This window comes from Dermacentor silvarum, chromosome 3, assembly GCF_013339745.2.
Source record: "Dermacentor silvarum isolate Dsil-2018 chromosome 3, BIME_Dsil_1.4, whole genome shotgun sequence".
In the NCBI taxonomy this organism is placed as follows: domain Eukaryota; kingdom Metazoa; phylum Arthropoda; class Arachnida; order Ixodida; family Ixodidae; genus Dermacentor; species Dermacentor silvarum.
The window spans coordinates 104,095,479-104,113,414 of record NC_051156.1 but is presented as its reverse complement, the minus strand read 5'-3'; the positions used below and the strand labels follow the sequence as shown (position 1 = coordinate 104,113,414).

Here is a 17,936-nt window from a genome sequence, read left to right as displayed (position 1 = left end):
GATGCCAAAGGAACTAAGACGACACAGAAAGCAAGTACAACTGGACCATGGAGCTAACTACCAAGTAAATTTTATTGGAGGAGCCCCGAAAGAAACAAAGGAAAGAGAAAGTGAACAAAGAAACGAATATATGAAAAGCTGAAGGGAAGTGCGTCAGCACGCCACCACTTGTCCTATCTGAAAAAAAAAAAGTTCACTCCTCGATAAACACACGGTAGCTACCAGTGTCCCCTTTTATGTATGTTTCTTAAGGTTCATTGTTTTCTTGCTGTTGCAGTAAAGTCTGGAAATGACCGATGACTAAAATGGCCGATTTAGTTGACATTCAGCTCTGGCTCTGTGACCCTTGTTTCATGTGTTGTCCTTGTCCTTTTAGTGCTGCTTCACTACACCATCAAGATAGACCAACTCGCCCGAGTCAAAGTGTTGTTAGGATAAATAAGAGTGTCAGAAGTACACGGCGCGGATTGGCGTTCGACAGATCTTGGCCTGGAAATCACTGGCTGGTTCATTTTAACCAAACATGCGTCTTCAGCGTTACATAACACGGAATGATGATGCTCAAGGCCAGTTATCTTGCTTGTTCATATTGTCTTCTACACCTCACTCACACTGCTCCTCACTAAATTTTGAAGCCACTGGATGCCGAATGTATGTAAGTGGGCAGAACGGCAATCACTTCCCTCATTGCGCTCTTTGCCTTTTCTTCCTTTTTTTAGGAAGAGGTCTTGGAATCTTCGAGATGACGCATGAATTTTTCTTTTGCATTATCGCGAACGCCTACCCCAGTGTTGAAACCTTCTTTGTTCTCAGGTGAGGTGCGCTAAATAGAAATACCAGTCAACCTTGACTCATGCATTCTTTGTTGAAAACTCTGTAGCCGTTTATTTGGCGTAAAATGTTTGGTACTTAGCGGAGAGGATGAAGATACAGTTTGTCAATTTTTAGTGTCATGTTAGGGCAGCCGCAATCGATGATGTCAGGCTTACGTCACAAATAGCGCTGTTTTTCGGTTATTGACGTCAATCTTTAGCAAAAGTTGCGAGCATTGGTCTTTACTTACTAATGGATGCAATGCAATCAGTTTTACGGCTGACCATTTAACTCAAGCCGAGCAAACACTAATGGTGAATTGCACTGGTCGATCTGGAGCACGTGTTCTTTAAAAATTCGAAACATTTCTTGGCGAACATTTGCCACTTTGAGAGTATCTATCTATCTATCTATCTATCTATCTATCTATCTATCTATCTATCTATCTATCTATCTATCTATCTATCTATCTATCTATCTATCTATCTATCTATCTATCTATCTATCTATCTATCTATCTATCTATCTATCTATCTATCTATCTATCTATCTATCTATCTATCTATCTATCTATCTATCTATCTATCTATCTATCTATCTATCTATCTATCTATCTATCTATCTATCTATCTATCTATCTATCTATCTAGCCACCTACGTCTTGGTGTTCTCAGGGTTGTTTCGTTAACTTGGTATGTACCAAAATTGGCATAGTATGACAGGAGTCTATGACGAACATAAATAATAGGTCATGACATGAATATCGTGACATGCGTGTCATGTAGGTAATCAAACATCCGCCTACGTCTTTGTGCTCTCATGGGTAAAAAAAAACCAAAGTAGCAAGGAATCGAGAATTATAGATAGTAATGGGTGCAAGTATGGTTATGATAGTAACGATAATGATAGTAGAATACAATAATGACATAATTATGACTATGCCTCAGCAAAAATGACATTGACTCACCGAAAAAAGATGAACACTCAGAAACCACTGGAATTGGTTTGGACGTGGGTACAAAGTCAAGGAAGCACTAAAGATTGATGGTAGAAGTCATAGTCATGAGCATGACTTGGCAAAAAAGACAATGACTCAGCGTAAAAAAATTACACTCAAAAACCACTGCAATGGGATCCGACATAAATGATAGGTCATGACATGAATGTCATAACATGCGTGTCATGTTATGACATTAAAAAAAAACAGCCGCCTACGTCTTGGTGCTCTCATGGTCGTTTCGTTAATTGGTAGGCTCCCCGCACACTGCTTCGCATAACATCGATTCCCAGAGGACGTGGGATCTGCCGTCTTTTTTCGTTTTTTTCCTCCGTGGCAGAGAACTTGAATTCCACTGGTCGATTTACAGCTAGTTTGTGTTTGTTCTAGTCACTAGTCGATTCGGATCAACGTGCTCCGCGATGGGGCGCTCCTTGTTGATCCACCGAGCAGAGACGGATTTCACGAGAACTCCTCCGACACGTTGCTGTCACTTTCGGATTTTCCGGGTGGCTTTTCATCTGAAGGCCGAAGTGAAAATGCAATATGACGGGAGGATGCCGGATTGAACTTCCGCTGCGCTCCCTGACGGAGCATGTTTATTCTTCGCTGGTGGATTTGGATTGGGTCGCCCCGTGCAGGGTTTCGTTGCTCTCTCGTGGATTCTGCACACCGCTACAGATAGGCCAGTGGAATCCACTATAAGTCAATGACCGTGCCGGGAAATGGGGTGGGCACTGAAAAATGGCGTCGCCACCGCTTTATTATATTTTCGTCTTTTCTTGCTTACCAAACCTACGCCTATAGAACTGTTAAAAATAGCCTATTCGCAATTCCATACGTGTGCTCTGCCAGTGTGAGTTAGTATTTTTCTTGGGCGTCCCTTCAAAAACTTGCATTTACAAGAACTATACGTTGTCACGGCTGCTAGCGTATTTTTTTTTCTTACAGCGAAGCTGTTAAGGGCTAGTTCGCCCAGGATCGTGTCTGTGTGTAGAAAAAACTATCTTCATCAGCATTTCGGCTCCATGTGCATGGCGGTTTCCTGCCAGTTGCACAGGTGTCAAAACGAATGACATGTTAGTCTGATAGGTCATGACATAAATAACATCACATCCTTGTCAGTTATGTCACAATTAACGATAATAAAATGACGTGTGGCGCATACCCGCATTGGATATGCTGGTATGAGCCCGGGATATGCGGTTATGAGCCAGCGACAAGAAATAAAGAAAGAAGGAAGGAAGGAAGGAAATAAAGAAAGAAGGAAGTTAAGAAAGAAATCACGTGTGGTCATACCCGCGTTGGATATGTGGGTATGAGCCGCCGAGAGCAGGAGCGGGAGAGATCTCACAGGGTCCTGACGCGGCCGTGCAATGTGCCGCGGCTCTGAACGCTGTGACTCATACGCTAGTCTATGACGATGTGGCGGACTTGCAAGAGCAAACGAATTACTTGGCCATCGCGCCGGTCGAGAAAAAAGATGCCAGTGTCCTTTCTCTTTCACGAACATGCCGAAGACGCTCAATATAATCAATAATGATTCACTATATACATTCACTATAGCAGACCCACCATGGTCACAGCTTCGTTGGCTTCCATATTCACAGTAGTGCAAGGGTTCTTAATTTTTTATTAAAAAATTGGCGAGCTTTCTTACAGAAAACCAAAAGGGTCAGGACTAAAGGCACTGGCGTGTGCCTGACTGAGGCGTAAGAATAAGGAGAGAAAAAAGAAGGGGGGGGGGGGGGAAGGACCTGAACAAGGAATTCATGAGGCAAGATCGAGAAAAAAAATGATACCCTACAACCTAAGAAAAACAAGCACGATGATGGAAACCAGAAAAACAGCATGAGTACATACTGAAACTACACAGTTTGGGCGAATAATAAAAAATATAATTAACCATATTTGTAGTACTGCTATTTCTATTCTTAACGGAACGATTCGCTACAGTACGCCTTCGGGAACAAACATATAGAAACGCTACAGTATTCATTGGGCTGAAACTGGCGGGAATAAGTATTTACAACGTAAAACACACAAAATTCGCATGGAAACTACACATCACACCAACTAACTATATTCGGTTACATATATTTCTTTTATATAATTTTATTGAAGGCGATTGCTTTATTAGGTCTAACATTTTCTTGTTTTCATTTAGGAGCTTAGGAATTGTATAAATCCAGCTTTTAATCACATATTTAGTTCTAATCTTAGGTAGTTTATGGTTAATCACACGAAATTTGCAGTCTGTGATCGTTTGAAGACAGATAGACTCAAAATTTGCGCAGTTTTTTTTAAAATTTGCGTGAACATATAAAGCGAGAGTTTGTCTGTATAAAGAAGACTTTGTTGAACTAATTTATACCTACTTTTATATGGAGATGTGGTAACACTGAAGCGGATGCGTTCAAGAGCTTGGACATCTCTCTCTCTTTTTAAAACCACTAGTTTATTTAAATTAGTTGTCGCTGTGGAGCTCCAGACCACTAAGAAGTATTGTAGGTGGGACTGAATAATGCATGGTTTATAACCGGTTAATTAAAGAATTAAAGAATATATTTTCCATAGTGCGCCAACTGTTCGGGATAGCTTCCTTTGGAGGTGGGATATGTGGTCATTCCACGATAAATAATCCTGAAAAAAAAATACACCTAGGAAATGTTTACTGTTCGTCTTTTCAAGCAATACGTCTTGGAAAGCAGGTGGAAACTATTATTTATATGCGAGTTGCGACCTCTGAAGATGACATATTTCGTTTTACTTGTATTAATTTAGGTGTAACTCATTTGCATCTAACCATAGTGATAGTTATCTTAGCCATATATTAGCTTTTAATTCGGTATCTCCTTAATTTATAATTAAAAATACATTTGTATCGTCGGCGAAAAGTAATGTCTCCTCAGTATGGTGTGCGTTGCAGATGTCATTCACATATAAAAGAAATAAAAAGGCGACCTAATATCGAGCCTTGTGGTACTTCCATTGTAATTATGTTGGGATCTGAAGAACAGCTGTTTAATGTCAAGTAGTGTTTCAATTTTCTAGATCACTTTTGATTAACTGTTAAGCCTGGATAACAGCATAGCTTATTTAATAGTATAGAGTGAGTAACTGAGTCAAACACTTTCTTAATATCTAAAAATATTCCCAACTTAAACTGTTTGTTTTCAACATTCTCAACCAGTTTTTCTTTAATGCCTAGGAACGCTAGCTCAGGGTACTTGGTTTCTTGAAATCCGAAGTGCTGGAGTACTATGAATTTGTGTTTTCCTAGAAAGTCAGTTATTATTTTAAATATAACGCGTTCAATTACTTTCGAGAATACATACGGAACGGAGATAGGACGATAGTTTCCTAAGTCATCTTTTTTTCCACCTTTATGAACAGGAGTTACGCGTGATACTTTTAATTCAACGGGAAAGTATCCGTCTTTCAGAATGCAGTCACAAATGTGTGCCAGTGGAACTGAAATCATTGGCGCTACAGCTTTGATAGGATCAGCCTTAATATCATCGGGACCAGATGCAGTTTTACTATTAAACTATTCACAGATTCAATTATACTAATTATTTCGAATTCGCTAGTAGGCACCAGGTATAAAGTATCAGAACAATTTATGTTTATATAACTGCTTGGGTAAACATTTATTGTATTATTTAATTTCCTACCACAAGTTAGGAAATGGTAATTAAATTTGCTGGAAAGGTCTCGACCTGTGATAACTTTGCCAGCAAATTTCATTTCATCAGGGATCGAATCGGGGGGCTTTGAATGACAGATTTCATTATAGATATTCCATAGTTTATTGGAATTATCAACGCCATCAAATTTATTGCCGTCAAAATTGTCTTTTGCCTTCCTGATTTTCTTGTTCAGGTCAATGTGATACTTTTTATATTCATTGAATTTATCGCTATCTTTCAGTCTCGAGGACTCTTGAAACAGCTTGTTCCTGTATTGTATTTGCTTATACATTGGAGGTGTCATCCATGGTTTCCTAACGTTTTTCTGTTTTTCCATATAACTACTGGGAATGTCTGGTAGTATAAGTCCAGTATCTTTTCGTAAAATCTTGAAAAATAGACCGAAGAGTGGTCTTCGTTCAGGACTTCGGAGCTGTCTGCATCAAGCACGATCTGCTTGAACATATCAATTTTAGATTAATCTATCCTTCTAAATTTATGACACTTATTATATTTCTTTCTTCCTTAATGTTTTTCCTAAGATAGAAAAAAACAGGCAAATGATCACTGGCATCGATTGACAGTGCTCCAAAGACTATATTGTTTTTCACACTATTTGTAGATTGGTGTTGGTGAGAGACACCAGTGTTTTGTCTTTTTCTTTTTCAGTGGTTTCCTTCTAGTGTACCAGATGTATCCCAAGCTCAAGGACATGCGTTCAAGGATAATAGTTTTCTTCACGGCTGAGATAAGACGCTACATCAGGTGCGTAAGCGCTCCTTTCTTTCTCTGCATTTTTTGACGCTCGGGCATCATGAGAGAGAGGTTCACAGGAAGATGGCCCTGACGAAGACAAGTCACTGTGTCGAAACGTTGGCTTCAGCGACATTCCATTTTCTGGTTCTGTTACAGTTAATCATGCATGATGTAAGGTTGTTTATCACAGCGTTTATTGCAGAGGGAAGAATTATCTCGCTGACATATTAGATATGCCCATAAGAACGACACCGTAACAATGCTGTAACATTAGCGCGATCCAGATGACAGTGAAATTTATTATTATTTTTAATTGTCAGGCCTGCGACATGTATACTATTCCCTTATTGCGTAAATATGTACCTCCGTCATGTATTATTCCCTTCCGATGGGTCCGCAGATTGACCGTGCCGACGGCGTTTCTGCTGGGTGTGGTGTTCCTCTTGCCCTTGGTGGTGCGCGGCCCCGCTGCCGACCAGTGGTTGCCGGGCAAGGTCGCCAAGTGCTACCAGAGCTGGCCAGCCGTGCTCCTGCACTACAACAACTGGCTCACGCACGTCCGCATTGTGGGTTTACTGTCTCTTACGTTTTGGAATATCGAAAGTAGGGCGTGCATGTACTCTTCATTCGTCCCGGCTATGCCCGCCTATGAGGTCACTTTATGGCACATCATCTAACGGCAGACATTTACCGCCACGGAATAGAACGAGTAGCAGTACCGATTGAGCTGGGAAGAAAGGAACGATTAGAAGAAAGCTTTTCCTCTGTAGCTGCTATCTACATTGATGGAGGCGGAGAGATAGTTTTGCATGGCATCCACGTTACCTTGCAGGTACTGCAGTACTTTTGTAGAAAAAAAAATGCACCAATAGGTAGTAGGGGAGGGGGGGGGGAGTTTGACAGACGGTGTCAGAAAATTTGCACACTGTCCGCTTGCTTTCTGCATTCAGTGGTGGCACCTTTTCTGCAGACGTTCTGCGGATAAACTACCATATTTTTTTTGCAAGGGGCACTGGAAAGCATCATCCTGGCGTATTCCTTCGGCGATTTTCTTTCAGCTAAGTTCGTAACGTCTTCACATAAAATATTTTAACTTTGACGGGTTTATCGGCAGTCCATCGTAATTCGTGACTGAAAAGGGATATTTCCGAAGCTTTAACGAAGTAGTGTAACTAAAATAGTAGTAGTTAAAAGCTAAATTTTACAATCCGTATAACGTCACGCTGTAGTGCCACGTCTCAATGTGTCCACGTTAGGTTCTTCTCATGGGAACGTTCAAATAAATACCCCGCCAAATTTGGGAATACGTCTAAGAACACAAGTTTATATACGCAAAATAAATATTGTGAGATGATTAACATAGTCATAATTATTTGCTAAAATCGCTGAATGCGCTGTATAGAGCTCCATCCAAACCGTAGCCATTCCACTCTGTGAAGGTGAATGACCAGAGAAGCTGTTTAGCACACGACACAGAGGTGACATAGAATTTTGAACAAAGGTACGAACATATTTATTGTATTGATGGGTGGTCATCGTGACGATACGTGGTACGTACACTCATTTTCGTATCACCTATAGTCCGTACTCTCAAGGAGCAACGCGCCTACAAAGAGCGAAGGCAGGAAGAGAGACGAGAATGCAATTGTCGCCGGGAGTGTGGAGTAAACGCGGCCTCCCCATTACGACGAGAGAAGAGAAGGGAAATTAAAAATGGAGAATAGCACCTTGTCTTATACACACGCGCGACGGTGCCACCACCATGGGAGAGAGAGAGAGAGAAATAACATTTATTAGCCCCGAAGGAACTAAAGCCCAAGTCCGGGCCTCCTGGTAGGCTCATGCCTCCTGGCCCAGAACGTTCTTGACGTGCTGCACCAGAAGCGGCCACCATAGTTTTTCAAACCTTCGTGGGGGCCACTCCTCCCAGCTGCCAGGACGCTGGTTGTGGGGTAATTTGGAAAGTATTGTCTTTTTGAAGATGGCGTTTGCAGGGCACTCCCACAAGATGTGTTTATTTGATGGATAGGCCCCGCACTGCTTACAAATGGGGGAGCCTAGGTCCCTGTTAATATAATGCGTACAGTGTAGTGTGAATAATGTGTGTGTTTGGGTGCTTTTCGTATGATTGAAGCGTCCTCTCTCGAATGCGTGTAGGATGGTGTGTTGAGAATTGTTGATGCTTCCCTGCGAGACTTCAAAGTATGTATCCTTTCGTTCCGCTGCATCTTCTGCTCTTCTCTGGGGTTGTAAGTATCTTCGACAGGCCAAAGGATAGGAGGTCCCGGATTTTCTGCGCGGGTGAGCTGGTGTGCTCTTACATTTCCTCGCAATCCTTGATGGCCTGGAACCCATTGTATGTGTATGCGTAGAAGGGGGTGAGCATGCATGTACATGTGGAGCTTTGTGCGTATGGGGTAAGGAAGGTCATCATTTTGAATGTCTCTGCAAGCGCTTTGACTGTCTGTTCGGATTGTGATCGTGTCAGATGTGTGTGTCATTTCCGTTATGGCGAGCATTACTGCCAGCAATTCCGCGTCGTGAGGCGTTGGGACTCCCAAGTAATTTTTCACAAGCGTCGAGTCATGGCCCACGACCGCTGCTTTGCTGATTTCGGCATTATGACTGGCATCTGTGTAGTACGTGCTTTTATCCTCTGTCCTCTGCATTACATTTGTTCTTATTGAGCGCCTATTTCGATTCTTTTCCGGGTGCATATTTTTTGGAATGGGATCTACGGTTATCCTTGGCAGATCATCCCGTGGTGGTAGTTTCGGGGGAATTGGGGGTAAGTTAGCGGTTTCGTATCCCAATCTATTCAGTATTCGTCGACCCTGATTAGATGATTTAAGTCTCTGTATTTGTGCTTGATTGTGCATGTCAATTCTGTCTTCTAGTGAGTTAAAGAGGCCGGTTGCTTCAATTTTATGGTTAGGTGCAAACTTAGGAACTCCCAGGGCAAGTCTAGCACACTTTCTAATTATAATGTCTATCTTTTTGCGCTGAGTGCTGGTTATCTTAGCGTATGGTAGATAGTACATTATCCTAGAAAAGATCAAGGCTTTTATAACCTTACGAAGTTCATGTTCTTTCATTCTTCTCCTTTGTCTAGTTATTCTACGTATCATTGCAAGGATTTGTTCCAGTTGTACGGTCAGCTTCTGCACCCATGTTGATGCTTTACCATTGTCCTGTAGAAAAAAACCGAGGATTCTTATGGTATTCTTGCGGGGTAAGATTGCGTCTTTCATTCGAAGTTTGATTAAATTTTTATATTCTTCGGCTCGCTTGCTAACGTCTTCACTAATGACAATATATTCTGATTTCTGAGGGGAACATTCTACCCCTAGTGTTTCGGCGTAGTCACGTATAGTATCTAGTCCACATTGAATAATGTGTTCTTGCCATCCTGGTGATCCTCGACAGCACCAAATAGTTACATCATCGGCGTACAGATTATGTTCTAGGTTTGGTATTTGTTCTAGTAATGCGGGTAGCTTCATTATCGCAATGTTAAATAAAGTCGGCGAGAGAATAGAACCATGGGAGAGTGGTAGGAAACTAGGCACGCAAGCGGTTGGAACGCCGACAAAGAGAGGATGGTGCGCACGTAGACATGGCCGACGCAGATAGACCTTTTTTGTCTAAGAACCGATCGTAGTATCTGTTACCCTTGTTCATGGGACCTCTTTAGGTCCCAGGAGTATCAAGGGTAGTTCAAGGGCCCGTAACAGGTACAGGAGCTCACCACCCGGAGCCCACAGGGGTACGGGCAATTGCACTTGGACCCTTTTTTCCCAATCACCAGGATCAGGTCACATTTTTGCAAATGCACAGCAAAAAATGCACGGAAACCTAGCCATAAACACTTTAGCTGCAAAACTGATTAGCAAATCAACCTATAACTCAACGCGATGCTGTGTAGTTTGCGCAGGGCTGCACATCATGTCACCGAAGAAAAGCTGTCTCTGTAAACGCAGCATCTCACTTGCTCGTTTTTACGCAGTGCTCCGGCCACCTGTGGTACATAGCATGTGACATGCAGATCTTCACCCTCGTGTCCATCCTTTGCATCCTACTCTCCATGTGAGTGACGAGCACAGTTTTTTGCAGATGTCTATAGCTGTTGTCGAGTCACGTGGCTTGCCATTCCTCAGTCACATAGAGTATTTTCAGCTCCACGGACCACTTATACTTGTTTACACCAATTTCCACCATGAAGAGCCACAAGTGTAGTGCGTCAAGGTAACCAAATAGCCAACACCTTTTACTGCAGTAAACGGTGACAGCCTGCAGGCCATACTCGTGTAGACGCCAACACCGCTATACTCGTTTAATAATGACTGTATACGTGCCGACACCCTAATGAAATAAATACGGCTGCGCGGCTACCAGTGCGCTCCGCGTAGGGTTGTAGGGTTGCGTTTCTCAATATAGTAAAACAACATGCGACTAATGGGTACGCGTCAACACATTTCATTGCAAGGTATCTTTGGTGGAATGTTCCCAGTGCTTGATTACGTGGGGAAACATGCACATGAGGGTAGGTGCTGGGTTATAGTTTATCAACTGTTAAAGTCTGAGAAACAAACAAACAACGTGTTGCAATGTGTGCGTTACGAAAGAGGCAAATCGCAATGTAATGTCATGTTGTAATGTCAACACTCGTGTTGATGATTGGGATATTATCCACAATAAACTAACCTGAGGAAAACCATTCTGTCGCTGTCCGACGGGCTGTCCAATGCAGTGCCAGTAGCCTGATACCAATATTACTCTAACCTGTTGGTAATTATGCTGCCGTTTGATAGCGTAATGGATAAAATATGGCCGTTAGATAGCGTTAATATTGTGTTATCTAAAGAGCCGTTTGCATTTATAACTTTTACCGCTTTTCTGTTTGTTTCGCCCGGTGCTTTGTAGAAACGGACGGCTGGGAATCGCTGCCATGGTGTCGGTGTCGATCGGGTGCAACGCCTTCATCGCCTACTTCACGCATAAAGCACAGATTGGGCCTTCGCGTGTCAGCTCGGGTGGCGACGTTTCGTAAGTGACAGTCCTATCATTCATCGTGAAGCACATACATCAATTGGACTATCTACTGATTGAAAAAAAAAACTTGGCACTGAATCAGAAGCCACTACCACTTACGAATGTTTAGGCTTCCTCATATGAGTAATGTGTGTACTTATGCACGTCCAAAGTGAGTTCAAGGTAGTTATTAAAATAATAAGCGTTGGGGTCTCTCTTCTTTCCTTCGTGTTTGCATCTAAATTTTTTTCGCTGGTTTTCCCAAGTTACATTAAAATAAACGCGGAACCGTTTTTATGCGAAAGCATTATGTGCCCCATTACACGAAAATCCGTCGGCGTGACTGGTAGATGGTGCCAAAAATGACCGAAGCCGCAAAAAGTAAATCGTATGTCAAGAAATGCTAGGATCGACGTCACATTTTTCAAGGAGGTTCCTGTAAACAAAATTAAATGAATAACTTTGAAGTCAAAATTTGGTACATTTCGGTCATGGTAGGAATCGAGCCCCGGCCTCTGAAGTGCGAGACGAGTACGCTTCCACGACGCCACGGCAGCTCGGCGGGTGTGGCTTACTAAAGGTCCGGACTAGTGCGTGCGTCATTGGGCACGTAACGGCAAAGACAATGCGGCGGAGATGGCGCCACGTCTAGAGTGTATATACAATGAGCGCGTTCATGACATTCCGATGTCTACAAACAGTATAATGCTCTCGCATTCCCACACGTAAGCCATCTTAAGTGTGCTGCCGAACTTTTTTAAAGCGCTTAGCTTTCTTTGGAAACTGGCGTGCCTCATAATCATATGGTGGTTTTGGCACATAAAACCCCATAATTTTGTTTTCTTTGAAAACTAACCACTATTTTTTTGTGAATGTCTAACCGATTTTGTAGGCCGATCCCGGAGATTGTGCAGTCAGTGTGGAAAAAACCACATGGTGGTTCGGTGCCACCATGCGATGGTACCAGTGCCACAGGTACTGTTGGTAAAGGGTGGTGGTGGTGAAAAACTTTTATTTGTACGACAAAACGTACGAGGAGGTATGCTCGGGACGACCCTGAAGAGGCCGCCCCTTACAAACACTAGGTGGAGTCCCTAGTACGGGACCCCAGTGGCAGTAGCCGCCGCCTGGGCGCGCTTAACCAGGACCTTTTGGGCCCGTAGGTCTGAGCAGCCAAGCAGGGCAGCCTCCCAGTCCTCTCGGGTAGGGTTGGGTAAGGGGGAAAAGGCAGGGTTGGATGGGCAAGCCCACACCATGTGGTAGAGGTCCGAAGACTTCTCCGCACAGGGCGGGAAAGCTCCAGTAAAGGCCGGATCGAAATGTTTAAGAGCCGCCGGGCACAGCATAGTGTTCGTGAAGAGACGGAACAGGAGACGCTCCTCCTCCTTTTTGAGGCCTCTACGCGGGCGGGGGTAGAGTTCGTGGCCGGATTGATAATAAGCTGTAATTTCTGCATACGAGTAGATTGGGTTTGGGGTGGAGTCCTGATCGGCGGGGTCAGAGAAATAAGGAGCCCGGTGAGAAAGCGCGCGGGCGGCAGCATCCGCTGCCTCATTTCCCTCTAATCCCATGTGAGCAGGAGCCCAAACGACGTATCGGGGGTCGGGGTCCCCGGTTCGGCAGCTAGATTGAAGGACGCGATAGGCCAGGAATGGTATCTGACCCTGTTCGTAGTTCCGACAGGCCCCTCGCGAGTCGGTAATGGTGGTTTGAGAGCGAGAATCGGATGCAGCCAACGCGATGGCGACTTCCTCCGCATATGTTATGTCTAGCGCGAAAGCTAAGGCCGTTAACTGTTTTGCCTTCGTGGACCACCGCGGCCGTAAACCATCCCCCATGGTGTGGGCCGGTGGCATCCACGTAGAAAACGACGGGTTTGGAATCATAATGGCGCGCCAGGGCCTCCGCCCGAGCCAGGCGTCTGCCATCATGGTGTGTGCATGCCATGTTCCGGGGAAGAGGGCGCACGTGCAGGGCATAGCGCCATTCTTGTGGCGTACGTACGCGCTCTTCCATCTGTCTGAGCGGTTGGAGGTGTAGTCGGGCAAGGAGGCGGCGACCCGACAGTGTCTGAGAAAGACGTGTGATTTGGTTGGTAAGATGAGCTTCCTTGAGCTCCCGATACGTATTCACCATCCCCAGGCCCAGAAGGCGCTGGTTAGAGGTGCTGACCGGGAGATCAAGGGCCCGCTTAATCATCTTTCGGAGGATGACCTCAAGGGCGTCCTCCTCATGCTTGCGGAGATGGAGGTATGGAGTCGAATACAAGATTCGACTAGTCACAAATGCATTAGCCAGCCGCAAGGCATCTTTGCATCTGAGACCCCCGCGCTTGTTGGAAACCCGGCGGACCATGCGGCCCACCTGGTCCCCCACCTTCCGCAGCTTCCCTAGTGTTGTGTCGGACCGGCGGTGTTGGTTGATGAAAAGTCCGAGGACTCTAATTTCGTGTTGTTCAGGGATTCGACCATACTCTAGAGAGAGAGCAATTTTGGACGTGCATTTGGGCGAGGGGCGGAGATGCACGAATTCAGACTTTTGGGGAGAACATTGGAGGCCACAAGCGTGAGCATATCGGTCCACTATGGTCGCCGCTTGCTGCAGGTTGGCCTGCATGTCTCCCAAAGAGCGTTGCGTGGTCCAGATGGTGATGTCGTCCGCGTAGAGTGCGTGTTGCACCCCCGGGACAGCCTCCAGCTGGGCAGGCAAGTTCTTCATGGCCAGATTGAACAATAGGGGGGAGAGGACAGCGCCCTGTGGTGCACCTCTGGACCCTAGAGTGTATGGGCCATGTTCGGTGTCCTGTATGTGCAAGTATGCGTGTCTCTGTGTTAGAAATTGTAAGACGTACTGAAAAGCGTTACGCCCGCAGTTGGTTTGAGAGAGATGAATTAGGATGATTTCATGAGTGACGTTGTCGAATGCTCCCTTAAGGTCCAAGGCCAGAACCACCTTGTCGTTATGGGGGCATTCGATGGGGTCTAGGACTTCCCGATTAAGTTGGAGGAGGACATCCTGTGCGGATCTGTGGGGGCGAAACCCGAACATGGTGTCCGCAAATGTGTTATGGTCTTACATGAAAGTAGACAACCGGTCCCGCACCATCGTCTCCATTAACTTGCCCACACAAGAGGTGAGAGAGATGGGGCGGAGGTTGTCCGGATTTACGGCTTTGCCAGGTTTAGGAATAAAGGTGACAAGTGCTGTCTTCCAATCGATAGGGATGGGCACTTCTCCCAGCCAGATAGAATTGAAGTATGCCAACAGTGAATTGTAAGTCGAGTCTCGGTAGGTTTGCCAGGAGCTTGACTGTAATTTTGTCCCGTCCGGGTGCAGTGCCACGTTTCATTTTGGCCAGGGCTGCCTTCAGGTCATGGAACTGGAAAGGTTGATCCAGCTCGGCATTCTCAGAGCCTGCATATGAGTATGCCAGTCCCTCGGGTATCCTGGGTAGTGCACAGGTATTGGTCCCTGAGCTTGTGTGCTAGCTGAGTTGTGTTACCAGCAAAGCCGTGGATGGCGCGCTGCAAGTGTTTCTGCGTTTCAGTGCGGGTTTGTGTGGGGTCAATGAGGGCGCGAAAGAGACGCCATGTGTTTCGGCTGGACATTTGTCGCGCAGCCGTATTGCAGCGGCTAACCCAGTTGGAGTCGGCGAGCTGGGCCGCATACTCTGCCGCCTTCTGGGTAAGCTCTGCTATGCGAGATTTTAGTTGCCTATTGTGTTTCTGATGGCGTCATCGGCGGACGAGGCTGTGCCGGGCTTCCCAAAGGTGGAGGAGGTGGTTATCCACATCCGAGACCGCCTCTGAGAGTTTGATGTGTGTTTCCGTAGAACGCAAGCTAGAAACCAATTGCTGGGACCAGGCCTGGTAGCCGTGCGTGTGTATGGGAACAGTGTCCTGCCAATTTTGTCTGAATTTCGTCCAATCTGGGATGTGGGCTTGTTTGAAGGGTCGTGCCATGGGGCGTGTGCGAATGGTTGTGTTGATGAGACAATGGTCGCTACCGAGGGTTTCCTCAGTATTGACCCAGTCAGCGAACTGAATGTTGCGTGTGAAGGTCAAATCCGGACAGGTGTCCCTGGTCACGGAGTTGCCAATCCGAGTTGGGTGGACAGGGTCAGTGTGAAGAGTGAGGCCCAGCGTGGACGTAAGCTCCGCCAACTTGCGGCCACGCTTCTCTTCACGGCGGTACCCCCAGACCCGACTGGGGGCGTTGAAGTCGCCCACAATCAGGAGGGGGTCCCGGCCCGCAACTCTCAGCGCACGACTGAAGAGGTCCGCGAATGAGACGTTTTGGAGTTTTGGAGAGCAGTATACGTTGAGGATGTGAATGGATGGGTCCTGTTTGCGGAGCGGGAGGAGAGTCACCATTACGTAGGAATAGTCGGTTTGGAGGTCAAGATAGACCTTGTTAGCTGTGTAATTTCGATGAACGCAGAGACAAGACGAGGGGTCCTGCTGGAACGTCGAATAGTTCGTAAGGGTGGCGCCCTTCCCTGGCTCTTGGAGGGCAACCACCGCGGGCAGATGCTCGAAGGTTGAGAGGAAAAGTCGGAGGTCCGCTCTCTTGGTGCGAGAGCGGAGGCCCCGACAGTTCCACTGGGTTATGATGATGGGGGACGCCGATTTGGAGGGGGCAGAACGCCTAACTTTAGGGGTTCCCGCCATGGTTAGGTTGGGCGTTAAGAGTGAGTGGAGCTGCCCCAGAGCCAGTAGGCAGGACCAGAGTTTTGGCACCTAGGCCTGCCAGGGTGCAGTCTTCGTCATCGTCAATGTCTACAATGCGACACGAAAATTTGGAGGGGCGGCCGGATACGTCCCTAAGGGGACCCGCTTTGCGCAGCGTGTGGAGTTGCGCAGCGACAGCTTGATTAACTTTACTCGTGATCAGCTCATCAATTTTCGCGAGCATCTGGGCCATCGCGGTGCCGATCAGGAGCTCCATTTTTGCGCTGAGGCGCGCCTCCATAGTCTCAAAAGAATCATGGCCCGACGGCTTCGGCAGCGTAATCTCACTATCCATGGACTCCGCATTGGAGGCGGAGGGGGAGGTAGGAGCAGACGGTGGGTTGGAGAGTTGAGCCTCAAGGCTCGCAATTTTAGCGCGGAGAGGCTCCGTGTGCTTACGGATCTCCTCGGCAATTAGAGTAGGAGAGGGAGGGGGGGGATTGGAAAGGGGAGGCTGCCCCACCGGGACCGCTCACCTGTTTGCCATATTTCACTGCGTTCGCCCAGGCACCGGCTCCCGCATCCTTTCGCTGTTGTTGCTGCTGGCCGCGGTTCCCCTTGCCGTCGTGTGGTGGCTGCTGCTGCGCCGCTTGGCCCTTGACGTCACCTCCACGTGGTGGCGCCTGCTGCGTTGTGACGTCGACGTAGCGTGATCCGCCGTGCGAGAACGCCGCATGATTACGAGTCTTCTTCCCCGACTTGGGGAGGCCGCTCTGCTGAGGGGTGGTCATCTTGGGTTGTCTGTATTTGGCTGTACATTCGCGCGAGTTGGTGGCGTGGCTTCCTCCACAGACCGCGCACTTTGGGTTGCACTCGTGAGGGGTCCGCACCCCCTCCACTAGCTCCGCCTGCTGTCCACACAGGCCGCACTTTGCATTGGCTGGGTTAGGACACGAATCAGCCCGGTGTCCAACGGTGCCACACAGTCCGCAGGCCGGAATGGTCCAGTAATAGGGTTGAACGAAGGTGATTTCCGAGTTGTAATGAATGTAGCGAGGCTTGACTCTGCCAGCAAAGGTGAGTTGTGCCTTGTTCGATGTGCCGAATTTTCGTATATCCAAGAGTTCGCCTGCGCGCCACTGCAGAGCCTGGCGTAGGGTGTCGGTCGTCTCGTGGTTGGCGACCGTGACCACGCCGTAGCAGACGTCCTCGCCATGTTGCTTCAGGTGGCCGTGGGCGGCCATCTTGCCTTTGTCAGTTTGTAGCTCGAAGTCGCCGAGCAGCTGGTCCGCCGTTTGGACCTCCCGCGTGCTAGCGATGATGAGGTTCTGCTCCGGCGAGAGAAGCAGGTTGAGCGTCGCCGCCTTTTGTACTCCGACGAGAGTGACGAAGGCGGCGCCGAGCGCGCCACGTTGAAAGACGTCTCGTAGCGCCACTGGCTCACGAGGCTTGATGATGACGACAAAGTCTTCTGGGTGTGGTCGAGGCAGAGGCTTAGGCTTCCACGTCGTTGTAGGCTTGCTGCGCTTCGCGCCGGATCCTTGTGCCGCACGCGTGGCGGATCCTGTCTGAGTTGAAGGTGCCTTGCCGGCGGGCGGGGCCGATGGAGCCATTTTCATAGCTTTGCGCTGGGAGCGGCGCTCAACCATGCGAAAGAGTTCTTCGTTGCGGATGGGGTCCGCAGCCGCAGATTGCTGTCCCTCGAGGACCGGGATCGTCGCCCACGCCATGGCGTCGGGATCGTAACCGCGTTGAGCAGAGAGATCCGTCATCTTGCAAGACCGGTCCGTTCTCACCCGCGCGCCGACGTAGCCGTTAGGCTCAGCGTCGGCAACGCGAGGCCGGAACGGAAAATCGCTCTAAGTTTGCCAAAAATGGGCCCACCTGGATGAGATTGGTGTCCTCGGGTGCCGGGCAGCTTTAGGAGTCCGATGGAAGCAAAATTGATGGGTTTGCACGAAATTGACCGTGGCTTTC

At 47.2% G+C, this 17,936-nt stretch overlaps 1 protein-coding gene across 1 annotated transcript in view; it reads left to right on the top strand.

The window, feature by feature from the left end:
* The window catches only part of LOC119444632 (nose resistant to fluoxetine protein 6), an 81,655-nt gene that overhangs the window by 11,795 nt on the left and 51,924 nt on the right, over positions 1–17,936 (top strand). The window contains exons 4-8 of the mRNA XM_049664676.1: positions 720–813; positions 6,172–6,267; positions 6,659–6,824; positions 10,265–10,344; positions 11,182–11,304. Of these exons, the coding sequence (XP_049520633.1) occupies positions 720–813; positions 6,172–6,267; positions 6,659–6,824; positions 10,265–10,344; positions 11,182–11,304 (559 nt within the window). The remainder of the gene's footprint in view (positions 1–719; positions 814–6,171; positions 6,268–6,658; positions 6,825–10,264; positions 10,345–11,181; positions 11,305–17,936) is intronic.